This window comes from Botrytis sinoallii (assembly GCF_014898435.1).
Source record: "Botrytis sinoallii strain Bc 23 chromosome Unknown BSIN_032, whole genome shotgun sequence".
Taxonomy (NCBI): domain Eukaryota; kingdom Fungi; phylum Ascomycota; class Leotiomycetes; order Helotiales; family Sclerotiniaceae; genus Botrytis; species Botrytis sinoallii.
The window spans coordinates 282,895-310,648 of NW_024066059.1; the positions used below are offsets into that span (position 1 = coordinate 282,895).

At 43.0% G+C, this 27,754-nt stretch overlaps 5 protein-coding genes across 5 annotated transcripts; 3 read left to right on the top strand and 2 right to left on the bottom strand.

The window, feature by feature from the left end:
• Positions 1 to 9,851: 9,851 nt before the first annotated feature.
• EAF02_011443 (uncharacterized protein) lies at positions 9,852 to 11,005 on the bottom strand (the record flags this gene model as incomplete). The annotated part of the gene is made up of 3 exons (XM_038907490.1): positions 9,852 to 10,450; positions 10,527 to 10,941; positions 11,003 to 11,005. The coding sequence occupies 3 exons, from the start codon at positions 11,003 to 11,005 to the stop codon at positions 9,852 to 9,854; spliced, it is 1,017 nt and encodes a 338-aa protein (XP_038752712.1).
• A 230-nt stretch (positions 11,006 to 11,235) lies between these two features.
• EAF02_011444 (uncharacterized protein) lies at positions 11,236 to 12,600 on the top strand (the record flags this gene model as incomplete). The annotated part of the gene is made up of 2 exons (XM_038907491.1): positions 11,236 to 11,314; positions 11,378 to 12,600. The coding sequence occupies 2 exons, from the start codon at positions 11,236 to 11,238 to the stop codon at positions 12,598 to 12,600; spliced, it is 1,302 nt and encodes a 433-aa protein (XP_038752713.1).
• A 2,762-nt stretch (positions 12,601 to 15,362) lies between these two features.
• Positions 15,363 to 16,623, top strand: EAF02_011445 (uncharacterized protein; the record flags this gene model as incomplete). The annotated part of the gene is made up of 4 exons (XM_038907492.1): positions 15,363 to 15,597; positions 15,870 to 16,001; positions 16,182 to 16,251; positions 16,410 to 16,623. 4 exons carry the CDS (start codon positions 15,363 to 15,365, stop codon positions 16,621 to 16,623), a joined length of 651 nt encoding a protein of 216 aa, XP_038752714.1.
• A 5,856-nt stretch (positions 16,624 to 22,479) lies between these two features.
• EAF02_011446 (uncharacterized protein) lies at positions 22,480 to 23,838 on the top strand (the record flags this gene model as incomplete). The annotated part of the gene is made up of 1 exon (XM_038907493.1): positions 22,480 to 23,838. One exon carries the CDS (start codon positions 22,480 to 22,482, stop codon positions 23,836 to 23,838), a length of 1,359 nt encoding a protein of 452 aa, XP_038752715.1.
• Positions 23,839 to 24,321: 483 nt separating this feature from the next.
• EAF02_011447 (uncharacterized protein) lies at positions 24,322 to 27,456 on the bottom strand (the record flags this gene model as incomplete). The annotated part of the gene is made up of 1 exon (XM_038907494.1): positions 24,322 to 27,456. The coding sequence occupies one exon, from the start codon at positions 27,454 to 27,456 to the stop codon at positions 24,322 to 24,324; it is 3,135 nt and encodes a 1,044-aa protein (XP_038752716.1).
• Positions 27,457 to 27,754: the final 298 nt, after the last annotated feature.

Below are 27,754 nucleotides of genomic sequence, written 5' to 3' on the forward strand. Positions count from 1 at the left end.
AGATGTGGAGTGGATTTGGAAATTGGAGTATTTACTATCGAGGTGTTGATAGGTTGGATTGTCGCATTTTCCAATCTCTAATGGCTGAAGTCTGTGCGCAAATGTAATGTAATGGACCAGGTAGCAAGGTAGCAAGGTAGGAGATCAATAGACCATCCGTAGACCCTTTTTATTTTAAAAAAAGAAGAAAAATCCTACGCAAATTGCAAATATGCTACCTAGTATATACAAAGAGAGACACAAGGGCGAGAAGGGCGAGAAGGGCTATTCTCGATATGGGCAGTAATGGGCTGTGTGTCTAGCAGCGTGTCTAGGAATTCACACTTGGATCATTTAATGGTAACGGCTGGCTGGTAAACAGCTTTTCATACAGCTAGCTGGAGCTGCGTGCTTACCTGCCTCCGACCGAAGAGAAATCAAAACAAACGAGTTCAACGCCGAAAAAAGAAAAGAAAAGAAAAGAAAAGAAAAAGGTAATGATACCTAGGGAGGTAATAGGTAGTAGGTCGTAAGTAGTAAGTTGTGGATAGTATCAGTAGGTAGCTCTTGAATGATATTCATCCATGGAGTATTGTTACCAAAACGGGATTGATAACTCCACACACTCCCTCATCGTCGACCACCGCACATCATAACATATCCTCGTTTCAGCCGGTCCCCCCCCATAGAAATACATATTCTGATACAGATCTACACCTGTCTTGTTTCTTTTTGTATCATCTCGTCGGCACCGATGTGTATCTACAACCATTACTCGTATCTACCCATCTTCAAGGATGCCAAGGTGCATATCAAATGTACATCATCTCCTTCATCAACGCCTTGTCTTCGGAATTCAACCATCACCCCTCCACGGTCCCTTGATGCCTTATAAATGTTGCCCTGAGCCCTCACGCAACGGGTGGGTATGCTGTGATTTACGGAGTGCCTGCTGTCACTTTTTTGAACACGTCGGATACGTGAAAACCCAGTCTCGCCGGTTTGCACGAAGAAGTACCGACAGAATACATTCATGACGACGTCACGGAGCATATCGAAAGGGGGGAAGTGTCCAAACCTTATGGGTCAAGATCTCTGGAAATCGGAAGATTTCTGGTCAAGGTCACCAGGTTTTGAGTAACATCGTGAAGATTATCTGGATACTTTGGATGGGATGCTATGGGGAATCTCGAGGGCTGGGTGGATTCTTGGGCAGAAAAATGATTTACAGCCTGCAGGGCTTCCTATGGAAAGGCAAGCAATAGTCATCCAAGACATCCAGCCGACTTTTCATATTTATAAGTTATCCTTGTCTCAAACACCCCACCATCACTTTAACAAGTCACCACCAATCTTCCCTCCAGAGAAATCGTGCCCGAATATCCTTTTCCTTACCCCTCCATTCCGGATTTGAGTTTCCAATGTTTGAGGAATCTTGTCATGATTCGCATTTCTTGAAATGAATCCTAGACTCGGCAACGAATATGAAGAAAAAAGCCCCCAAACTCAAAACCTTATTAGGGAAACGGTCAAGTGGATCATTACGCCAACTACTATCTACGGCCGCTCTACCAAAGGGACAAGATACTTGAGGGCTGGGGTAACAAGCCAAGGCCCAAGAGCAGACATAACATAAGCTACCGTCTGCCTTTTCTTACGATACCTTCATCTACAGTTGCATCTTTAGGTCCCAAACTACGAATCCTTCTTCCTTCACCGCTTCAATATCTTACAATGGCTGTATGATGTCGTGACTCCTTCGAGAGACACATTTTTCAGTCTACCTTCGCCACCATCTTTTCATAATCTACACGCGTCAAGCCATTCCATGGCAAACTCTTTCTTCTCTAAGAATTCTGCTGACCTCAGTCACATTTTCATCAAATCCGTATTCCTCCAGGTGCGAATCCGTTTGGTGACACGAAACATGCGAAACAAAAATTCAGCCTCGATCACCCGTGTGAGAAGGTCATGTGAAACTATTCTAATCTTTCACATTCCGAATGTCTGTGATCTTTTTGAAGAGTCAAGCGCGCTTAGTTCCTGACTCAGCTCCCTTCAAATGTGAGAATGATTGTCTGTCATGCCATCTCTATCACTTCATCACTCCATACAAACGGTCTACACAGGTTCACTAAGTGTTTGATCCACAAAATTGATAACGAATAGAAGAAGTGGATTCAACGCACACGCCATCTAATGATCGGTATACAAGAGACACGAGAAAGCAGTGAAAAACAAAATAGGAATGACGCCTTTCGGCATGAGGAGCCCCGCCATCGTTACAGTGGTGGCTACGATATTTGCAACTTTTTGATAGGGTTTCTTGTTCCTCTTTCACATTCTTCATGCATTTGGATGGGATGAATGAATGATTAGGAAGGTAATCCCAAAGAAACATACAAGGCAAAAGAATCGAGAGGAACCTTGGATATGATACGTAGGCCAATAGTATATGCTGGCCGCAGCATATGCCGGTTATAAAATCCAAGAGACTAACTACCATTAGTCTACTCACTCATCAAGGTGTGTTACATGCGCCGTCAAATATGTAAGCTTGGCCGCGCCTCGCGAATACTTTATTCCACAAGCCATACAGAGCACGGCGTGCATGTATGGGATATGCACAATAATGTGCGTGGGGATTACATCTCATCTGCAAAAAAAAGAGTGCTTCCCCAATCATGAGCCAGTTAAGCAGGTGACTCTCAACATTATGATTTGATACTTTTCATCATATATCATATTTTGGAAAGATATTCTTCTAGGTATCGGATGCCTCGGGATGCATCACTGCGACATTATCAAACGAAATGAGCATATCGGAAATGACATCGTTTCTAACGGAGCAAGCGAAGGAGGAGAAAGAGATCAATTGATATTCTATCTGAATCACGGATAATTTTCTTATCGTTGTCCACCGTAACGGTTGTTGTCCAGGTAATCAGATAATCAAAATACGATTGTTTAAGATTGCGAATGGAAACAAACGACTGACCAATCCTTCATCAGAAAAAAATTATCAAATCTTTTCTCCGAGTAGAGATTTGTTACAAGGACAAGGACAGCGGTGAAGCGAGAGAGATGAAGGAGGTGAGATTGAGGGATTGAGATTGAGATTGAGAGAAAGCGAAGGGAAATGGCTTGCGCCAACGACATGGACATGGTTTTGAATATTTAATAGGTAAGCAGAAAATCTAACCAAACCTTATTCCGGTATTTAGATAAGATCTTATCTTTCCTTTGAAGTTCTAACCAGACTTGTCACTTTGATCGATATCTTAACATCTTTTCTTTCTTGGTTGAACAATCATGCCCTCGCATGGGTACGGAGACTGTCAAAGCGTTTATTTCGTGCCACCTTCGTACTGCTGGCTCGAGAATTAACCCCGCCACCAACATCTGAAAAGTTTACGAGCTCCAGGGCTTTTGGAGATATTCACTAGATACTCTGTAGGCTCACAATTCTTACCTTTCTCTGCTCTGTACATAGGTGGCACAAATAAATACGATTAAAATATCAAGGCGTCATGTGCGGTCATCCTAAGGAAGATTCATCAACTCATGCCGCACGAAGAACTTAACAATGCTACCTACATATACAACTTAATTACCTAGGTACCTACTTGTACAATGTGTAGAACCTTCAGTTCAACGTCTGAAGGATGATAGTCTGCATATCTAGTGTACAAGTAAACATGGGCTGGGGTCTGTCCAGGTGCAGTTTGCATTGATCTCGCTTCTTCACCGACTGTTTATCAAGCTTATTTTTCTTTCTAGAAGAGTAGAACAAGTTGCATTACACTTCCCCCACCACATCAGACCAGCATCAACCCCGAGTCTAATGAAATCGGCGTTTAGAGTTTGTAGATTTATTCAAATCATGGAGGGGTTGGAATCGAAGAGTTTAGATCAGATCATCAATGGTTTCATGGTTCGGTAGGTGTTATTATGCCAAGGATCCTTTGCTGATCACAAATTACTCCGTACCTACCGAACCAGATATTTCTTATTTCGACAAATGACGACTTGAGGAGATTAACAGTATGGTTATGGTTATGGCTATCCGGCACATCAGTTTTATATCGCCATTTTCATCGTCAATGACAGGTGGATAAGTACCACGTCAGACTTCGCTAGTACCTATATCCCCTTCACTTATTAACTACAAAATCACTTTATGAGAAGAGATTGGTAGAACTCTAGTATCACGTATCCATTTTCTTCTCTTGCATTTCCTTTTCGGTTTTTACTGCGTTCTTCATTTATACTTGCCTGCTAGGCTCTAGCTGACTTAATGGCTTGCTGACCACATTTCCATTTCCATCTCTATTGTGTTATCTTTTCTCTCCAATTTTTTCTGCATGTACGAAGCATAATCGCAAGCGCTTGGTATTCTGCAAAAGCCTGCAAGCCACATCTGCACGTACTCTACACTCAAAAGCTCGAACCAACCGGAGATTCCCCTGGAGATAAATAGAAGGTGGTGTAGCGAAATGGTCTTGAATGATGTACAACACGTACAAAGCTGTACGGAGTAAGGAAAACAAGTGTATTGTTGTATGTGCACGCACGTGTACACACATATGAGTCCCAAGCGCGCGATTAGAGTGAAGGAAGGCGATGTATGGACAGATAGAAATTGATTTTGTTTATTCTATGGAAGTTGATTCGATAGGTTTTGTCTCAAGTGCTGGTCTGAGAATCCGAATGGATGGGAAGATTGTTTGCTGGACAGTCCTTGTGTTGTCTTACCGTTACCTTTTGTTTCATATAAGGTAAGGATTACTGGTCTCGCCATTGCAGTATCGGGACTTGGCGACGTCTCCGAGTCAACGTCTTTCCCAGTGCAGTTAGAGTGTCGCAGTGTTCGTTTATGTCTATGGGGTAGTATCCAAGTCTCCAGGCATATAGATTAATCCGCGAAAATTGCGTCAGATATATCTTGTGTTGTATATAAAGGGAGATCCGGATATGCGTATGCGTAATAGCCTATTTTTGAACGCAACAGGAAGTTGCATCGCGAATACGGGGAGTGGGAATGAAGATTTCGAAGGCTCCTTATTGGAGTGGTGAAGAATCTCAATCGTCGTTCGGGGTAATTGATATTGCGGGGATTAGTGAATGTGCGTCTTAGTCGAGGACTGGTTTCATCGTTGTGGCTCTCTACTAGGTATAGGTATATTTTGGAGTACGGACTCGCTTGCATGGGATACCTACTGTCTGTATCTTGGTGAATGAAGAATGATATATCATATTTCATTACATGTAAACTCCTTTCACTCCTCGTCGTGAATTACTCCATTGCTCGTGTATCTCAATCATATCAATCACATCACATCACCTATCACATTATAACCCTTACCAGCCAAGCCAAGTAATAATGTAACAAAACAATTCCCAACCCAACCCGACACAATACAACACAACACAACTATCTTCAATAATTATAAGATGTCGTCTACTTCTTCCTCTACTCGGCTCCACTCCATATACATACTCGGATCATCAAGATCATCATACCAAATCCCGGAACTTGGGAGCGGAACTTGGGAAGTAAAGAGGATTCTAACTTTGTTTTCTTTTGATTACTGCTGAGTACGGGATTTGGGGTTCTGGGGGTTCTTGAGTTGGTTTTGGTTGGTTTTGGTTGGTTTTGGTTGTGAGTTGGTTATGAATTGGTTGTGAGTTGGTTGTGAGTTGGTTGTAAGTTGATTGTGAGTTGGTTGTGAATTGGTTGTAAGTTGGTTGTGAGTTGATTGTAAATTGATTGTGAATTGATTGTGAGTTGGTTGTGAGTTGGTTGTGAGTTGGTTGTAAATTGGTTGTAAATTGGTTGTAAGTTGGTTGTGAGTTGATTGTGAGTTGATTGTGAGTTGGTTGTGAGTTGATTGTGAGTTGGTTGTGAGTTGGTTGTGAGTTGGTTGTGGTTGTGGTTGTGGTTGTGGTTGTGGTTATGGGTTCGCGGGGAGAGTTTGCTTGGTATGTATATTTAAGGTATGTATATTTAAGGTATGTATATTTAAGGTATGTATATTTAAGGTATGTATATTTAAGGTATGTATATTTAAGGTATGTATATTTAAGGTATGTATATTTAAGGTATGTATGTATATATGGATGTATGGATTTGGATCTCCTCTCATCTCCTCTCATCTCCTTTTATCTAGTATCTCTCACTTAATAGGAAGTAGATAGGTAGTCAACTTCCCTTTATATTCATCATAATACTATATTATATTTATTGTATCGTATTTTATTGTTCAAATAGTTACATATATATATATACTTCCAATCCAATCCAATCCAATCCAATCTGATTCAAAGTAGTAGCAACGAATTCCTCTTTAGAATTACAACTGAAAGAGATATTCATGCAGTACCAGTCGATTCTCGACTTTTACGCACTTACTGGGAGAACTTTGATTTTTTGTATTGGTATGTTGCGTGAGGGGGGTTGTGAGGGCGTGTATCAAGTGATGGAATTGGGGATATAGGGATATAGGGGATGTTGGTAGTATCTGGCGAGTCTGTTTTGTTTAGATGTGAGAAGTTCCCTGGCGGGTGATGTAGCTATCTAGTATCATACGTGTGAATGTAAAGTACGAGGAGTATGTCGTGTTGATACGATCTTGAATCTTGGTACCTGTGTTCGTAGTTAGAATTGAGTTTCTTGTTACATGTATATATATATACATACTATACATACATATCATAATAGAATGTAAATCCTAACACTGTACGAAACATCAACCCACGGAATACTTGATAGGATATTATGGTGTGTGTTTTACTGGTATTGTGTTAGAGTGTTTATTTCTCTCTCTAAATGCAGATTCCTGGGTTATGAGGTTTTGGTTTATCTTGTGGTGTTTTTATGTAAGATATATATATGTGTAAGTGTTCAGATAGGTATTTGCGTTAGCATCTTCATTTTAGATATAGGATAGAATCGAAGTTGTTGTATATTTGATCCGTTGGTGCTGGGGTGTGGGTGGAATGGGGAGATGGTTTATCTAGAGACAGGAGCTATGAGTGGGAGTTTGGTGGTTGATTGATGGATTGGGGGGGAATCAGCGGTGGTCTGAAGATAGAGAGGTATGATTTGGGGATTGGAGATTGGAGATTGCTGCGCGCTTAAAAACTTAGGGAGTTGATAGGTGTATACATGTATGAATGTAGATGTCAGAGATCCTCGTAATCAGTTCGTGCGGAGATGTGGGTGGTAGGATAAATACTAGGTATTATTGTATGCGGTTTGTGGGAGTTGAGGAAGGGACTGGTTTATTGATTTGTTGCTCGTCTGGAAATGCATGCCTACAGACGGCATCGTGTTTTGTGGTAACAAGGCTGCTTCGTTTTGGTTAGTTGTCTGAGTATAAGTGTATATAGAGTGTAGACTGGTCCATATACAGTTCGTCATTTCAACATACCTCTGATTAGGTTTTCACGCGTCTGTAAATGCGTATTGACTGGTTTGTGGTTAGCACCCTGCGCTTTCTTGCTGCCTACAATAGTAGCATGTTGTTTTCTAGTCTTCTTGTAGTGAGATTATGCTATGAGGTCGATTACTGAATCTTTCGTTGCGTATCTAGAGATGCATATGTACTGTGCTATTCTGATACTTAGTATTTGTGGTGTGTATCTAACATGAGATTTCTATCACTTTGTTGCATATCTACAATTGCGTACGCACCAGTCAGTAGTTTTGAATTCTATAGTAGGGCGCTGGGTTTTTTGTTGCGTGTCTGAAGGCGTGAGTAATGTGGTATCCCATATTCCGCATATCACAATGACTTATACCTGTTTCCTCCAAATTTGATCCAATCTTCCTAAATACTCATCTAAGGTTTCATTTTTTACTATCCTATGACTGAGTTCCAAGGATAACTTGGTCCTTTTCGCTAGTCGTCTGAAATATGATTACTCATCTCGTTAAGGTTTTCCGGAAGAAACCTCCAGTTGCACCTTTTGCCTGGCCGTGACTCCTTACGAACCGTGCAATATAGTCTGTGTCTAGTCCGCGCGAGTGGATGGGTGATTTTAACAATAAGAAGTTTTCTGCAATATAAAATCACATTCGCTAACTTCGCTTATATTTGCTCTATATCTAATTCATGTGTACTATTCAGCGTACGTAGTTCCGTATTTTACTAGCAGTGTACTTTCTTTAATTTAACATCTAGTAACCGGTATGGATGGCAGGCTTGAGTTGGAGATATTAATACAGCGTGCACATGAATCTAGTTTCTGCGATCCTTGATGTTTGGACTAGATTTGATTTTGGTCATATGTTTTATGGAATCGTAGCCGACTTCTTGCTCGGAGGTACAGGTTATTATTAGAATGAATGGATCATTCTTATCATTAGATTAGTAATAGGATGGAAAGACATATGCGAGTATTTAATATGTGTTACGATAGTGGAGAGCCTCCAGCGTTTAATCTCTTTTGTTGCATTTCTTATGCGTCCTTGCCGTGAGATACAGGTCATACAGCCCTGTGCTAAATATATACTTTGTTGCATGTCTACAAATGGCATACGTACTGTGGTTTATCACAGAGCTTGCTATGGAACTCTGGGATTAGTAACAAATATTGCCTTGTTGCAAGTCTGAAATTGGCGTGCTCACCGTGGTTCACACTTATTTGGATGGCTGCATGACTTTGACTGGATGGCTCTTGCATGGAGAATTTGAATGTGACTTCTGTTGTATATTTGAAATCAATATGGACCGTGGTATCTTGTGTAATTTGATACAGATTTTGGTTTGGAGAATGTGTTCTTTTGTTGCAAATCTACAAAAGGCATACTTGTCGCAGCATATCAGGAATTTCTATACAGTCATCCCCATATTTGGTTTAAGGGTTGTAATTTCCGTTGCATGTATACAAGTGACATACTTACCATGGAATTAGTACCGACGCATGCGCATAGCTCAAATCATCCGATTTGATTCGAGAGAGTCCAGGCAATATAGGTGGGTGAAAGTCAGAAGTGATAGATAGAAGTGGAATTTCTTTGTGTCATGGTAGTTCATGTAATAATGTACCTTGAGATGGTGATAGGATCTAGACCCTCGACGTTAAACGCCATGAGATTGTAAAAGACAACATAAAATCGTGGAAGAGGAGAAATATCAATTCAATTTCAACCCCAATTTGCCATCTCCCTAAGTCATCAGACAACCCATAAAGCTTTATATACCTACCTCTTTGAACAATCGAAAACATATCATCCCATCTAATATAATCATACTTTTGACTCCTTAACAATCATATTCACTACAACTACACCAAATGTTATGTTCACTGACAGAAAAATTGCACTTAAAAAGAGCCATCTGATCGTGACGTACTTTACTTCAAACGTACACTTATAGTAGCATTTTGAAACTATCTGACGACAATCACAGAATTCTCAAATCAGAGCTGGAGATTAGATGCTTTCAGTTAATTATTCAAGAATGTTAAATCGCGGAATAAGGACTTGAATTGGGTTTTTCCATCTCATATCCTTTGTGGCCAATATGTTTTGTTAAATACCTTCGTCAAGACTCTGAGTACCTTGGAAGAATAGGTTTAAAAATGTGATCATAGTGCTGTTGCTTCCCCTGCGTGACTACTCGCTAATAACGCAGATTGTCTGTTGCTGGGTTTATGATAATTTATCATTTTCAGACGAGCACTTTATGATCTTCGCGATTGTGTAAAATCAACCATCAGGCCATAGTCAAGCGAGCATAACATTCGGCTCAGATGTACTACTGGAATGTGTGATGTCTTTGTATTGTACAAATATTTTTAGGATCCATTTCTCCTGGTCCCCTACTAGCGAGGCGATTTCTCGGCTATTCCATCCCTAACTAGATCTAGAACCCCACTCTCTTAGACTCTTGAACCTTTATAATTTTCTCCAACGCTCTCCCTCCATCTTGTGCCCATCCAGCCTCTCCATCTAATTTCAGAACTCTTCCCTTTCCTCTCTCTGTAACTCTCACTGGAATGAATCCATCCCTTGTCCAACATCTTCCAAATGACCTTACCAACTCAAATAAGCCCACTGAAATCTTTCGTGTGCCTCTTCCAATAATGTGCGTTCTATCATATTCTTCCAACTCCCTTTTCTTTGCCTCAACTATCCTATTCCATGCTCGTTCCTCGGCGGGAGTTCTGGCTTGATAAAGATGACTTGTAAGATGGAGGGAAGAGGGTGGTAGAGTTAGAATGCGCGGAGGCATGAATGGAATAGGAACAATTTTTTTGAGGGCAACCTCTACATAAAGAGGTGCGGCGACTTTTGGAGGATGAGCGCATAGGCTGGCAGGGACGGCGGTTATAGATTTAATGAGACCGGCGGGAGAGAGAATGACGTAGCCTCCACAACAAGCGAGGAGGAAAGATATGCCGCCGAAAGCATAGGGAACCCATACAGCAATATCATCAGGGATATGAACGTAATTATTCCAGACTGGTAGATGAAGAAGATGGGTTAGCGAGGGGTTTTTGGGGACAAGATGTCTGGCCAATGAATGAGGAAAACGTACAAGTGAGACCGGCAAATCCCAGAAGAAAGGTTCCAGCTATGTAGGAGGTCACAATGTATCCGGTATGCGAAGCCGCTTGGTAGAGAATTGTGGTATGTGGTTTCGCAGCCAGAATATCGGCATAGCTGTGGTACTTGAGAGGTTTTGGAGCCAGCGATGGTGGTTTCGCGACAACTAATTCGGGGGATTTGATTTGACTTGCGACCCCTGGCTTAGCTTTGAGCTGTGGCTTGGGTTTCGATTTTACCTTTGCCGTTGGCATTGCCATTGGCTTTCTAGCTGTAGAGCGACATAAGGATGTCGATGTGAAAAGTCGATGGTTTCGACATGGTTTTGGAGTTATGAAGAGGAAAGCTCGGGAGGAACTTAGAGTCGTAGAATGTATTTTAATACACCCTCTTGAGAATGCGAACGTCTAAAAAGTATTAGCAACGACTTCTTGACAAGCTAAATATATATATTCAAATAAAACGTACCATACCTGGAGAACAAAATTCAATGAGTGAAATCGGAACCCGAAGCTTCAACTTCGGGACGGGAAAAATTAATGATCGGAGGTTCGGCGAAATTATTCAACCCTGTTAATTGGCCTAGCGTGTACCCTCCCGAAATATCCCATTTGTTGATCTCAACATCTCAAGAATATCTTCGACTTTCACTTATCTCCTCAAGAAACTCTCAATTGAGTTTCATATCTGCTACAGTCAGTATGGCATCTTTTGCGACAGCTTGTCGTGTATCTGCTAGACTTACTGCTAGGGGATTGCGACAAGATGCCACTGCCAGAGGTTAGTATTTACCCTTGAGAAATTTTGGGTTGAGTATGGGAGGTTAATATTTGATGATGGTAGGACTCAGGACTTCTGCAGCATGTCTAGCTGCCCAGAACTTCACGATGCCGGCTCTTTCTCCTACGATGACCGAGGGAAATATTGCAAAGTGGAATGTTAAGGAAGGAGATTCATTTGCGGCTGGTGATGTCTTACTCGAGATCGAAACTGATAAGGCTTCAATGGATGTTGAAGCTCAGGATGATGGTATTATGGTGAAGATCACAATGGGAGATGGCAGCAAAGGAATCAAGGTTGGCACAAGAATCGGTGTTCTCGCAGAATCTGGAGATGATTTGAGTTCATTGGAAATACCAGCTGAAGACAGTGCTGCCCCTCCACCGCCAAAAGAAGAGGCCTCGAAGCCAAGCCCCGCAAAGTCCTCAGAATCACAAGCTGAAGCTCCCCCTACCTCGAAGCCATCTGCCGAGACTTCCGCTCCCGTAAAGAAATCATCAGGAAAGGCAAAGAAACAAACATACCCTCTACTTCCTTCAGTCGAACATTTGATTCACGCACGTGGATTAGATGCATCTGATATTGAAAAGATGGTGCCCAGTGGTCCTAATAATCGACTGTTGAAAGGTGATGTTCTAGCGTATTTGGGCTCAATATCTTCCTCATACCCTACCGAACTTTCGCAAAAGATCGCCAAACTCTCCCACCTCGACCTCAGCAATATTAAGATTGCTCCTCCCAAGGCAGTTAAGCCAGCCAAGAAGGACGCACCAGCACCAAAACCAATCACATTCCACCGTGTCGCCCACACCGTTTCCATGAAAGCAGCCGTAGAGGTTCAACAAAGGATACAATCTACACTTGGTGTATTCATACCTCTCTCAACATTCATTGAGCGTGCAGCAGATGTCGCAAATGATGACCTTCCCCGCCCAAAGAACTACAAACCAACATCCGATGAACTTTTTGACTCCATTCTCGGGCTTGACAAAGTTAACTTAGCAAATGGGGTTAGAGGAAACTTTTTACCGGAGAGCGGTGCCGCACTTCGCCAAGGTGCTCAAGCATTACAATCATCGAAAAAGAACAATAATATCGATGTCTATGACTTCTTGTCAGGTGTTACAAGGACGGCACCAGTCAAACGCTCGGCACCAAAACCGGAGCCAGTTGCAGCAGATGAATTTTGGGTAACAATTCCAGAAACTGATATGGAGGCTGCGTCAATTTTCATGCAGAGATTCAAGCTTGTCTTGGAACAGGAGCCCGGGAGGTTGATTCTGTAAAAAACGCGTGTGTAGTATACCTAGCTAGATGGAGAATAGATTGATGATACCACGAGAGGATTATTTTCATTACCAATTTCTTCTGAGCCACTTTTCCGTCTGTATGTATGCAAAGGTGACGGACATGTCCGCATATTTAAAACTTCCCTAATGCACGCTACTTCCGGAAAAGCACTTTTCCATCGATACGATATGCGCATAGTTTGCAACTGTCGTCATCCATACAGGAAATGAAGTACCGATCCATTGATTCCTGTACAAAATTATGTATGGTACAGTCGGTGTGTATCAGATTATGTGATTTTCTCTGTTGAGCGGTAAATTGATGTCAATTACCGACGAATTGATGAGTAGGTTGCAGATACCAGTGTGACAGAGTAGGTTTGCAATTCTCATTTCTGCTAAGGTACTTTGCGCATAGGAGTTCCAGATTATGTGATCTTCCATTAGTTGATACGGTGATGCTGTCTACACACAAATTCGCAAAGCAGGCCGCAGAAACTAGAGCAATACTTGTTTCCCAGAGCTTCCACTCCTCCATAATTACCTCGGGATGTGCTTGTGCGGTAGAGATATACCTTTATTTCTTCCGTAGGACTTGGAAGGTTTTTTCTTTTCTCATTCTCACTCATGCCTCTTCGCCTTTAGAGTGGTTTCGCTATATATCACCAACTTCAACAAAATTGCGTCATTTTGACAGCTTCTTCTTGAAGCATCTTCTACCTTGTATGGCTGTCATGGCGACATGCTTTTCTTAATTTTGAACAAATACATCGATGTCTAAAGTTCCATCAGAATTAGCAGTGATCAGCAAAAATAGCAGCACGTCTTGCTTGGTATAACTTGTTTTCTGTCATACAATCCTCGCTCTCTTCTCTCATGGCGATATGAAGACTCTCTGAATCTCAACAGTAGCCTGATAGACCTGCCTAGCTCGCGCTCTCTGGCCGAGGAGTTTCACAAGAGTGTGCCCGTAGCTTCAGAGTCCGTACCTCTCGAAGGCCTACCCTTTACGAATACTGTTTAGCTTTCATAGCAATGATGAAACTAGGCTATATTTCATTGCTACAGAAGATAAGATGCAGTCTTGTGCGCAATGGACCCTAGGAGAATCATTTCCTTCTCAATAAGCACCAATTGGTGGGTGCAGACTGGCCAGAACCAGCCAGATAAACCAGAAAACTTACACACCGCCGTCAGCACCCATCAAGGACCAATTGGTACTCGGAAGCTTACATCACATTGTCCTTTATAACACCAGATTAATTCTAACAACGCGGTCTGCACTAGGAGCACGAAAACCCAGACATGTCCTCATCTTTTAGGTTGACTGGCCCTGTACACCAGACCAACCTCAGACAAAAGAAGTTCACGGGGTGGGGAATAAGGAAAGGCAACACAATCATTACGTGCTCAGTTTTACGCTTCGATTAGGTCACTAGATAGCATCATGTGTCTTCGGCGTGGAACAGCCGTTTCATGGTTCGATTTCGCAAGAACCGATAGTAAACAGGAAGAACAAGATAGATGACCGAGCTGCTATAGACCCAAATCTGTTGATGACAACAATTTGAAATTCCTACCGCGGCAGAATTTGGGCTCAATTCACGTTAGACAATGGAAGGATTGCTTATGGTCCCCGGAATCAACAGTCTGTCCGATACCCTCAGACCCTGCCTTCCTCTGCAGAAGATATTTAAAAGGACATCCCAATTTCTTAACACATAGCAATAGGCCAGCGTGTCCCCGTCAAACAAAGGACATCTCAGAAAAGAGCTCGTTGAAGTTGTTACGGTTTTGAGGAACCCTAAGAACATCAGAGCGCGAAGGATGCATTCTCCATTGTTTTAGTTCGCGAGGATGACATCTCTCAAAATACCAGGGCTCTCATCGAATAAGATCCTCACAAAGTTAGTTTGGCAGGAATGATAGGGCAAATTTTGTCACATCATAAAATTTGATGCAATCTTTATTGATACGGAGTCCCGTGCCAGGAGATGAGAACAAGCAAGACCAGTCGATGCTCCCCACCAGCTAGGGTGCTTCAAAGTCTGTTGACTCTTCCACTTTATTTCTTCTCCATGTGTTACTGCACATCCTCACCCTAAATACGGTGACACCTTTCAAGTCTTCGATGCTACTCAACATCATGCCATATTATCCTAGATCGCCATACAAATCATAAGCTTCACTTATATTGCTCAAAGGCACTCGAGGCTCGAGAAAATAATCAAGTACCACAACCAACAACTAACAACTAACAATATCAACAGTCCGCCACTCGCTAAATAACATGTCCTTTTTTCATCTGTAGATCTGGATATGAATAGAGTGCGCCAAAGACCGAAGGGGCTCTAAGGTCTGATCGAGCAGCAATATTCAGCCACACAACCCCGGAATTTCGGACTTACACAGAGGGTAAATCGACTGTAATTATATGCCTACTGGTACCACGAAGAAAATATGAATTCGAATACATTCTCGAACCGAGGTTGGAGAAGTGTCTTCACTAAATAAGTGTGCGTAGTCGACTGGGAAAAGTTCAAGGAAATTGGTGTGGTCGCTAAGAGCTATAAGCTCCAACCCCCAAATCGTCGGGACATCTACCACGACAATACAGAGAAGATCGCCGTTTTCTTATACAGACCCGGAGGAGATAAGAGGCTGTCGGTTACAAAGCTGGGAGGTATCTGGATAGACGGCTCTTTGAAGTTGAAATCCGCAAAATTTTCCGCGATACTATCGAAAATTTCAGCGACAATATGGTTGCGGTACACGAAAAGCTTTTCAGTATCAAGTTTTTTGCATTTGCTCCTGGATGGGACAAAGAGAAACCATGGGCAAAGTTCATACTCAGGTGCATTTTGAACCACAAGGAGGCAAACACCAATGTTGAGACCGATGAACCGTCCAATGGATACCCAAACAACGACACTAATTTTAAGAATGAAGAGAGAATTTCCGTGGTGGATCGCAGCGAACAAGAAAGTTCGAATGGTGAGCCCAACGATGAAGATATGATAACATCTCAACGCAGATGCTTCAGGATTATGTGTATTTTGTTGATACACAACGACTTCTCCTTCATCCCTATCTTTGATTACTTGGCCATCATCTTGCTCACGTTCTCTTTTATGGCTGCCATGCCGGCTATCAAGGTCCTGAGCCAGATCATCGTTTTTTATAAGAGCACTTAGGTTAAATTGAGGAAGACATTGAGCTTCTATTGAAAACCGAAGCATCATCATTACCGAAGAGAAAGATAATAGAAGGAGAAGAAAGAGAGCAGGCAAATGTCTGGGATGTTCATGCTGCTTCTGCGAGTACTGCAATGCAAGACTTCGCGGATGATTTCTTAGTCTTCCTCGAGCTTGTCATCATTGCACATGACATGAACATAGGTGTTTTCAGCCCGGTGTTTTTCAAAGATCCCGAGCTCGACCTCGATATGACATGAATCAAGTGAGAACAATGGGCACTTCTTTGGTGATAGTAGTAGGTCCAGATGAGCTGATTTACTCGCATACACCAAATATACCTGTCGCCATTGAAATGGGTGGAAAAATGGCTAAGTCGAATAGTTCGCCCCGTGGTCTTGCAACGAGCTGCAGATAATGTAACGCCAGCAAAGTCGACGCGTCTTATGATTCTGTATGTTCTACCGACAACCATGTGTTCAAGATCTAAGAAGACCAGAATATGGGACAGTTTATTGTGGAATCAGAGCAGCAGATGAGATTGTAGTAGTATTCTCGTGGAGATGGTACACACTGCACAATTTCTTTCACCGATTTGACTCTGTTGTCTAGCCTAGTACCTTCGGTAACGAAATTTGCATCGCCTACCAGAGGGCAAGAGCAGACTTTTGAGAATCAGTTGATTCAAGACCCAGCCACGAAAGGTCCAATCTCGAGTTCCCGGTTTCTAGTTAGAAGTTCACCAATAACAAAGCAAACAAGACATTCCAAGCGAGCACCCATTGGATCTATTGCTCCAGCTGTTCGACAACATTTGCGCGAATGAAGAAATGAACTTCCTCAAGACCCAGCTATATTGGGTACACAACACACCTATTGGAAGTTTCGAATTTTCAAAGGGCAACGATAAGTGGTTACAACTCGACAAACGATATGCCGAGAATTAAGGGAATATTGGGTATGCAATCAAATCGAGCAAAACATAAGATGAGAAGATGATGTTACTCTAATTGCTGGATCCATCAATTCCATAGGAATTTTTCTCCATGGAAGATACAAAATCCATGAAAAAAACTGGGAACTAGACTTATATCTGACTGATGGCCCGTTCAGCGATCCTACCTAAAATGAAACCTACCTTTCAAAACAGGTATTCCAGGGAGCGCGTCATCAGCAGCATAACGGGTCCATTCCGAAATTCTACAGGCTAAGAGTGGATCACACAGGAACTCGCTGGTCCGGCTATTTGAAAGAATCTGGGGTTAGGAACTCAGATGTATTAACTGATCAACTCGACCCTCTATGGTTTTGGCAGTGTTCTCCTTTTTCAACTCCTAGGTTGAGTCACTAATGAACAATATCATACGATTGCCGGCGGGTACTAAATCGCCAATGAAGAGAAAACTGATTCATTGGTCAATAAATTTGCATGCCCTATACGATTAACTACCCCATATATGTGCCCCGTCACGGAAGCACTCATTGACGAACTTCCTTCGCCCCAACGGCTTTTTTAAGACATTAAAGAAATATGACAGTTTCAAATTCTTGTTTTGGGGGCTGGCTGGACTGGGAGATGAGATTGAGAGGGGCTCTAATTAAGAGTCACAAGCTCGGTCTTACCTTTGATTAGTTGGCTGCGAATATGAACCTCGAGGAACTCGTTCTTCTAATTACAGGTTAACGGGAACGTGTATTTTCTTTGGAAGTCCGCTTCTTTCGAGTGTGTTGATGTTAGCGAGAAAGGAAACGTTAGAAGGAATGGGGAGCTGTCCAAGAAGGAATGACTGGAGACAGTAACACTAATGGACTGGGATCATCTTCGCCCACAACAACCTTAACTACATACTTCCAGCTACTAAACGCCGGAAGATGTGTCCCTTCAGCATCACTTCCAATCTCTGGCATCGCTCGGCCTTTTCCAGGTGATGACTACTTAACATCCTTACCGGAATTATCTTTGAAGTATGGACATTTCACAAGACGGCGGACAGAATCATAGAGCATGTTAAAATTACGCTAGGATCTAAAAAGCAAAGCACCAAAGATTGCATATTAATTGCTAATTGGAGAAACCATCACACGGAGGCAATCTTGATCTTCACGCGGAGGATACATGATTTCTCACTTTCAAATTTTCCTCTCCACAAGTTACCTTAGGATATTCAAGTTGATAGATCTTGCAGAAAAGCCTGTAAAGTTCGACTAAGGCTGAATGAAGTGTGAACAAGAAAAAGAAGACAGATCGGTTCCGAAATCGAAAATATTGAGACTGCGTACCCGGAACCAGCTATTGGTCTTAGAAGACGACAGGAATATCGGCTACATGCAAGTTTGTAAACATTGTTACATAGGATATCGAATGCCGTGGGAGAGGAAGCTTTTTAAAGTCAAGAGAGATCCAGGAACTATTGTCGATTTTGCCGCGGATTGCGATAACAATGGCATTGTAAGCTTGGAAGCTTCCTGTGTCATACGAAACACACGCAAAACATTTTGGATATCCACATAATCGACTTCATACTTCCAGCGACGAGGACGGATTACTTTTAGGGGGGCACGAGAACTAAAGAAGATCCCATCTTGTCGAGCAGAGAGCTGCATAAAAATTCGACAAGATGCGCTTTCGGGTGTTAGAGTAGAAACACTCCATATGCAAGTACGCTGCACGATACTTCATTCAGGCAACAGTTCCTCAATGGAGACGTGACAGGCACTATCCACTGGCAAGAGTTCATATCGGATCGAGATAAGATGTTCAGGAAAAACTAACTTCTTGTATCATCTGAATTCAGTGATGTTATACGATACTAGAAGATGAATTCTGCTGGCTGATCAAGGGATCTCTGATCGGGAAAAATGCAACATTCGAGGAAGATTCAGATGTTTGCAGTATCAACGTTAGCTCGGGCTGACAGGTGAAGAGAGAACTGTGTGACGAACATCACATATCAATGTTATTACTTATCACACTTAGAGATCTCTTTCCTCTTGAGCTTTCTCATTCTATTTTATTTGACCTCTATCAATATGCTCCAGCATGTGATCGCCACACTGTATCAGTACGATACAGGCACTAGAGAATAAAAAGGAAAGAATTAGATGCGGCGAACTCTATAAGAGCGCCGCTAAAGAGCAATTGAAATTCTCTAAGAGCTGAAGAGCTTGCTTCCAAGGTATCCTTTATATCTTTGGAAGATAGGTTAATAAATAGAGAAAGTATTGCAATTGCGGAGATTGTGCCCGAAGGATCAACTTGTGTTCTCCGAACTAACCGTCGTTTCCCAAAGCTGTTCACAGAACAGTTGAGATCAATCCTTCAAAGCCGAATCCAGAGAATCATGGTGAGATACCCGAGGGAATTCCGTGACTATTCATCCACAGAGAGTTCCCAGATGTACGAGTATTTTTCGTCAGAATTCTAGGTCGAGGTCTCCTTTCCAGGCAATATGGGACGACTATTAGCACAGGAAATTGCAAATCCTGGATTGGATCGGATGCTAAGATCCGCGCAGATCTAGCACCGGTGGCTCAAGCATCGATGAGCGACTCGCAAATTGCTCATTCGAATAAGGGAGCCGAGACTCTTGAATTCCTGACAGTAAGTGTGAAGGTGGAACAGAAGTGATGTGCTTTCAAGTTTCATATCGACGATGGTACTAGTCCATTGTAGATTATCACTGGAGGACATAAAATACAGTGCTTCGCGCTTCTTGCACCACATCATCTTGGGATCTTCACAAGGAATTTTTTTGCCATCTGCCTAATAAAACTTCGGCCCCACAAAGAGAGACAGATCGAACAGATCGAGAAATTATGCTCTGACTTTCAAACTATGAGAAATGGTCGAATCAGGTCACAGAGAGTGTCCAATCAACAATTACCAAACCACAGTTAGAATATGGAATTCGTCAGATTCAGTATAAAGAACCAAAGGATCGAAGTATGGAGCTGAAAATGAACGATTGGCAATGCAATTTACCAAATATCAAGGATTAATTGTTTTGACTTACTTCTGTGATGCTTTTCCTATCAAAGAATAATGAGTTCGACGGCCCGGTATGTTAACGTACACGAAAATTATGACCATCATTGATGTTGGTAAACATTCACACCAGGATATGGGGATTTTACGACCATACAAGAAATGCGTTGGAGATCGACATGCATCTAAGCATCACAGCTTTCTGAGATCCGCATCGCGTGTATTAAGATGGTCCTTGTGTGAACAAAGAGTGAATGGATGGCCTTAAGTCACAAATGAGCTAGTCCTACAGCAAGGCATGTTTAAGTATTACTTATTCTGTACATAGCTAGCTCTTTAGATTGAATACAAATTGACAACTAGAGCCTTCATTGTAGTTCCTACATCGTTCGTACTCTTCTCAAAGCAACAATCCTCGAGGTCCTACCTCCAGTGGTAATTGGAGAGGAACATGGGCCCTCAAACAGATGACCCTGAAGTGTATGGAAATAAAGGTGGGTGGTAGATTTCTAGCCATGTTCAGCGGGACTATCACTAGCTCTGGAGGAAATCCAAAGGAGTCGCAGCTCGCGATGTGAAGCATCATTTCACTCAGTACCACAAACACGTGATTATACTCGAGGAGATCATCTAAGGGAACGAATTCTAGCTTGAGCTGGACAGCGGCATTTATCAAAAAGAAAACAACACGTCCTATGTTTTTTCATTGACTGGTGGGCTGATATTCAACCTCACTGGAAGTTTTTGAAACTTATCCTGGTATGAGAGGCCATTTCGAGATCCTGAGATTGATACCCCACCAAGACCTCGTAAACAGAGCTGGTCTAGAGGCGTTGTTTACAGATGTTCCAGCGGAAAGACGAGGATAGAACTGCGGTGGAACACAAAAAGAGCATTGAGAATATCATTTCACTTGATGCTTCCCTAAGACAGTAAGTTTCTCCAAGAAAGAGCAAGAACAAGTTGCAATGCAATTCTAGAGAAGAGCCAAAGCCTTCGATAGGTCAGGATTAAGGCGAGTGGAAGACTCAAAAGGGAAGACAGTGAAGGCAAAGAGAGAAACGAGACAAAAAAGAGAGAGAAGAACTTGCTCAGGATGAAAGCAATCCGCACTGGACTTGATCAAATGGAGTTTGAAAATATCTTGAAGGCAGTGAAGGAACCAACAATGTCTTGGTTCTTCCAATATGAAGGTTCTCTGCCGAAGTAACATATCAAGGAAGAATTGACACCATTTAAAGAGAGGCAAGAACATCACCCCTTGTACAGAGAGAATGTGTTGGAGATAATCATTGGTTCCCATTGCCAGGTTACATGATGTTTGCGAGGAGAATTTGACCACATATGCAAGAACTTAATAGTTTGAAGGAAAATTGGAAGATAAGAGGCACAACATCATTAGTAAATGTACAATTTGAAAAATAAACTTGTGATATTTGCCGACAGCGCGAAATGGCATGACGCGAGACTGTGACCCAGGCCGCGTTAAGACCTAGTACGGTAAGTGAGAGGAGTTTGATTATTTCAAGAGTGTTCATTATGGACGTAGGTAGCAACAGAAGGATTCAATATCCTAAGGGAGTTAGGGCACTCATCTTCATGAATTTTTGAAACTAGATCAACCTAAGCTAGCTATTGCAGTGTTTGAGTTCAAGATGGAAAACGAGATCGATGAATGAAGTTAAGGGCATTGAAGAATACGAGCAAGATGTGTATTGACAAGATAAACTTTGAACGTCAAGTTGAACGTCAAACCATAGCTATGGTTGCGAAAATAGATATTCCAACAGAAAAGTATGAATCATCGACTTCGAAGGTCGTGTTTCAGTGTGAACAAGCAAAGACTTTGTGAATTGAGACAGAGAGCAAATCTGTGAAAGCCTGGAACATTCTTGTTAATTTTCTCGGGAAGTCTTAGGTAATTCAGCAGCTAGCCGAGCCAGCTTGTCGGAAATCAAGAGGTTCGTCATTTTGTGACATGTGCACCGGGATTTATTCCGACTTGCAATACGGAGTTGCCGGGAGACATCTGTGTTTACACAGCTTGAGCCTACATGCGGCTTAACGAGCTTCTAAGCTTCAAGCTTTCGAATATCACGTCTATCTATAGCCTGATTGAGCTTGCGATATAAGCTTTACTACCCTAATTTAGTAGAGCGGACATTAACTTTCAGAGCCTTATAGGGCCTCATAGCATACACCACCTACCAGTAGGAGAGCCTATAATCTCATCCGAAATGACCGCAACCCCCGTAACTACCAAGCTCATCGTACATAATTAGTTCATTCTAACTATGGCACGCTCGGAACTGCGCTAGCACCCCTGAGCGACACCCATCACCTGATTCGGCTAACCACTTTGGTGCTAAGCAGACCCATAAATGTGGCTGGTGATTCGCCAATCTAAATGGCTTGGCTGACATCAAGCTAATCCACCGACAACAAAAAACAACAAACCTGTTGAACTAGCTGCCGACTGTGCCCACACATCTACGAAATAGACATCGCATCGTGGATACCGTTCCTGTGCCTTGATTTAGTTGGTACCAAGATTGCAAATTCAAGCCGTGATGATGATCTTGAGAGCTTTGCGGTGAAGATCTCTCAGATCATGGATATAAGGTAAGGTACCAGAACTGGTAGGGCATAATCCTTTCCCTTCATCTCCATCTCTTCTCTCCTCTCATCCATCTCAAGATGCGTTCCTCAGTTCTCCTTACACTCGCTCTCCAAGCTACTAATGTAGTCTCTCATTCACCCAATTCCTATTCTTTCGATCCATTGGAGCATCTTGCTGGAACCGCACCACCATTCGATCCTCAGGATCCCCCTACTGATCCTGCTCCTCCTCAAGGATGCAACGTAACTCGAGCTGCATATCTTGTTCGCCATGCTGCAATCTATGCCAATGACTTCGACTACGAAGAGTACATTGAGCCTTTTGTACAGAAGCTCGCAAACATATCTGTAGACTGGGCGAGCATTCCAAGTCTTTCCTTCCTCTCAACATGGCAAGCTCCTATTACCGATCCCGAAATCGAGATGTTGACCAGATCGGGTAAATTGGAGGCCACAAACTTGGGTGTGGACATCGCGCAGAGATATCAAAGCCTGAGAACTCCAAATAAAATATGGACGTCCACCGCAGAAAGAACCGTGAAGACTGCGCAATCTTTCTCCAATGGTCTTGCAGACGATGCCTCGGATATTGAGATTGTCCAAGTATACGAAGGAAAGAACTCGAGCGCTAATTCCTTGACTCCATACAAGGCCTGCCCGGCATACAGTTCCTCAGGTGGAAGCGAGGAATCTGGCGAGTTTCAAGAAATCTACACCAAACCCGTCACCGCGCGTTTCAACAGCTTGGCTCCCGCTTTCAACTTCACATCCAACGATGTTTACGGCATGTCCCTTCTCTGCGGCTACGAAACCGTGATCCGCGGCTCCTCTCCCTTCTGCGACCTCTCCGTCCTTTCCCCTACCGACTGGCTCGGATTCGAATACACAAACGATATCCAATACTTCTACAACACCGGGTACGGACACGAAGCCTCGGGCGCCATTGGATTCCCCTGGGTCAACGCCACCTTCCACACGCTCATGACGGAACAAAACAACGCCTCCAACGCCACCACAGACCAAGATCTCTACATCTCCTTCACCCATCGCGAACTCCCGCCCACCGTCATCGTCGCCCTCGGTCTCTTCAACAACTCCGCCTACTCCGGCGCCAACAATATCAACACCACCATGCCCCTCCACACCATCAACTACAACCGCGCCTGGAAATCCAGCGCCATCCTCCCCTTCCTCACCAACGTCGCCATCGAAAAAATGGAATGCGATAGCTTTGGCTACGACGCCGGTACCTACTACAGAGTCTTGGTGAACAATAGTCCGCAGGATTTGGTGACTTGTTCCGGGGGCCCAGGAACAAGTTGCAAGGAGGAAGATGTGCAGGACTGGTTGGGCGAGAGAGCCGAAGTCGTAGGCTCTTTTGTGGATGTGTGTGGTGTGCAATATGATAATGGGACGGATGTTTTCAGTATTTATTAATTTTTATAAGTTCGCTATCTATAGCTTCGTTTCTGGGGATTGGGGGGTCATTTAATGATTAATGGAATATAATATACGTTTTTAAATACTTTCTCGTTTATCTATGTAGTGACGAGAGCCATGTAGCGGGACAGTGATATTTTTTTGGTAACACCAATAGCAACATACACTTGTGGGTGAACATCTAGTCAAAATTTATTTATAGGCATTACTTCCTAGACTGTTACATACACACATCTAGATAGCATTTCCAAGCTGTCCCACCCACCTATCCATCCATCCATCCATCCATCCATCCATCTATTCCATGCCTTCCCTCCAAACCCCAACAATAACGAGCTCCCTCCCAATCTATCCCGCCAAAAGTAATATTAGAAAAAAAAAACACCAAAATCATTCATTCATTCATTCATTACCACCCGCTCGCTAACTCTTACAAAAAAAAAAAGTCTACAGACCTCCCCCCTCATTTCCCCATTCCCCTCAACGCGAAAACCCCTTCAAAAACGCTTCTAGAACATCTCTCCTCTTCTCCTCCACCACCCTCTTATTCCTCTCTTTCACCCCCACACTCCCCTTAAAAACGATCCCTACAAACACGTCCGCAAACGCCCGATTAACTTCTCTCCTCCTCACTGCTGCCGGATCCTCCGGAAGCGGTGCTGCTCTCCCCTTCCAACTCAGCGTTCTCTTGACCGAATCGAATCCGATACGAACAGCTGTGTCGAGGGAGCGTCTTACTTTAGGTATTGGTGCTAGTTCTCCGGCTACACGGGAGAGTGTTGAAGTGAGGAAGACGAAAGAGATATTGTGATGAGGCAACGAGAGAATATCTAGTAGCCACGCTTTTGTTTCTTCGACATCCGATTGGGTATTTACTCGAGATGTGATATCGGAGTCGATTTGCTCGCATAGAGGTGCGGGAATGATGCCATCGGTGAGACTGCGCAAGAAGAGGATGAGAACTTCTGCTACGATTTCGAGTCGATGCGCGGCTGGGATTTCGACGGGAAATATGTCATATATACTTTGATCGGCGTCGAGAGCTGTTAATACTTGACTTTTCAAAGCGATTCTGGTAGGTTGATCTTTGTATCGCCAGGTCTTCTCATCGAATGGCCAACCAGGAGAGTCTCTAGGTATCATCGCCCCTTCCAACATGTTCGAATCAGCCACGACACGATCGGTGAGAGAATCGACGACTTGCGTGAGTTTAAGTAGTTCTCGAGGGGCAGACCAAGTCACTTCCTGACCTCTATTGACCGGAGGTCCTGGTTGGCCTCTTGGACGGGGTAATAAAGCTCGCACACCACCTTCTGGTATATGAATGAGCTCTTCAATAGATCGTCCTAAACAAGATTGAAGCCAGTTTCCCTTGATTGGAATAAAATGATCTCTTCCATCTGTAACTCGTAATACCAATACGTCTTCGAGTAGGACCTCCCCATTATTCAATGACTTTACAGAGGAAGGATCGTGCACTAAAACCTCGAGTGTGACATTGATTGCATCCCCAGGTTCCAGTGTAACCTCTCGTTTAAGATCTTGTAGGGCTCTATCATCTTCATCCATAGAAAATCCTGCAAACCACACACTAAGCCACGACGGTGCAATTCTGTCTTCTTGGCCTTCAACACCAGGTCTATCAACGAACGCAAATGTAGACGTGACTTGACTCGTGTTTGCAATTGTGACGTTTCTAGATTTTCGGTGTTCGAATTCCACATCACCAAAATCAACAGCTCCATTTCCGTCATTGGAATTCTTGCGAGATTTATCATTTTGATGACTTTCTTCTGTATTCTGTGAATGATCTATAACAATGGTTATTCCAGGGCGAGCTTCATTCTCCGCTCGATCAAGGTCTCTAGCAACCTCTTGCTGTACTTTTGACTTTAGTTCGGGCACGACCGCGTCATATTCCAAGGTAAAGACAGCATCGAGTGGTTTGTGATCTGATGAGAGAACTCGTTGATGTGAGGTATAAATATCCAAATTTATTCGATCCACAAATCCATCCCTAGTTATTACTGGTGCATTTTCATTGTCCTCAGTTTCATCGTAGTCGTCATATTCATCATAATCATCGCTGTTGGAAGGCGTGGTCTGTTGCTCCCCATCTTCATCGGGATCATAGCTAAAAAGGACATCTTCATCGTCGGTGGCATGATCCATTCCTTGAGCCCTCATTTCTTCATCTTTTATTCTTGCCAATGACTCTTCATTCATCTTGGCATCAAACACCAATTTGTCTCTTCGTGTTCTGAATAGAATTCTATCACACCAACTTGGAGCCCTCTTCTTCTCACTAGAATCGAAAATTCCCATGCTCCCTACATCGTATTTGTATGTTGGAAGGAATGTTACTGGCCCTTCTCTCCAGCCGTCGTGAAACGCCCTTCGAGCTTTCTGCACATGCCTCAATTGGTCATGTGGTAATAGTGAATCAATGGTAGCTTGTAATGAGGCAGGATCTTGGCTTGGATCTTGTATAAAATCGTCTGGATCCGGAAGCGTGGTCACAGTAGAAGAATCGTCGTTCGGGTCAAACGTGCTACTGCTTTTACGAAAGTCTTCCTCGGATTCGTCATCACTATCAATGGACCTTATTACAATCGGTCCGTCACCAGCATCAATCTCGTTATCAATCTTCTTTCTTGATCGCGACCCAATGTCATATTCTCCCTTCGTATGAAGCATTAACAATCGTCGAATATCGTCTCCCGGTAACCCCTCCAATCTGAAGTTTAGATCTCCAAACCAGAAAGCAAAATCTTCGTCCCCGATGCTCTCCTGGGCATCATCTAGAACCCCACCTCGGCTTATAGGGTCGAAATGCGTTCTTTGCAATATTTGCGAGACATCCCAAATTCGCCTCTCCAAATGCGCTTTATCCGTTCCCGAAGCCAAATGTGAATTTACGAATACAAGTCGAGTTGTTTCTCCCAGCATTATCCTAGTAGTGATTGCGCCTTTGTTCCCTAGATATCCCATGAATCCAGTCCCAATACTCACGGTACTGACAGAACTTATCGTAGGTGCAACAGTTGGGGATGCGTAGATGAACATGAGTAGACCAGAGAGCTGTTGTTCGGCCACTAAAGTGTAACCTTCTGGTAAAGCCCCAGAAAGTGCTTTCCTCCATATTGTTACAGGATTATCGTTCGAATAGACCTTGCCAATATATTCCTTCGCAGACGTGAGCTGAACAACTTCTTGTAATCCCAAAACATATAATCCGACATCTTCTCCGCCAGCAATTATACCTTCATCGCCAAGCGGGATTGTCGACTCTTTCTTCTTCCTCCTTGATTCTTGTTCCTCGACGCTTTCTATATTCGATTGACTATTCTCCTTCTCAATCGCATTGGCAATATCAAGCCCAGCTAGTCGTTTGTCAATCCCTTTGCCTTGGACAAACCAACCTGCGAGATCTTTCTCGGTTCCAGGACAAGCAGCAACATTCCAGCAACCAATCTTTATTTTGATTTTATGCGGTCGAGTATATTCGTTTCGTCGCGCATAGACGGCTTTCGAGAGGGATTGTGGACTGGAGGTCATGGGCAATTCGACTTCGACAGGCTCCTCATCTATCGAATCTCTCGTGTTCGAGGCCATCTTTGAGGATTTACAACGGTTCGTTCGGTGATAAAAGTCAAATCAAAATTTCATAACATGTTGATTTTGCGCGGCCTATTTCTCATTTACTCTTTCTCGAAGGTCGTGCTCGAATTTCTTCTTCGTCGGTGTCTTGCTTTTTCCTTTTGTTCTTTAAATACCCGGGATTGAATGACGTAGGCTGAAAGCTCACCGGGGGTGGGATTTCAAGTAGAAAATAAAAGAGCGTTTACGATGTAGTGATTGAAGGCAAAACGGATTTGCAGTGAGAATAGCAGAAAGGTGTGTGAGTAGGTAG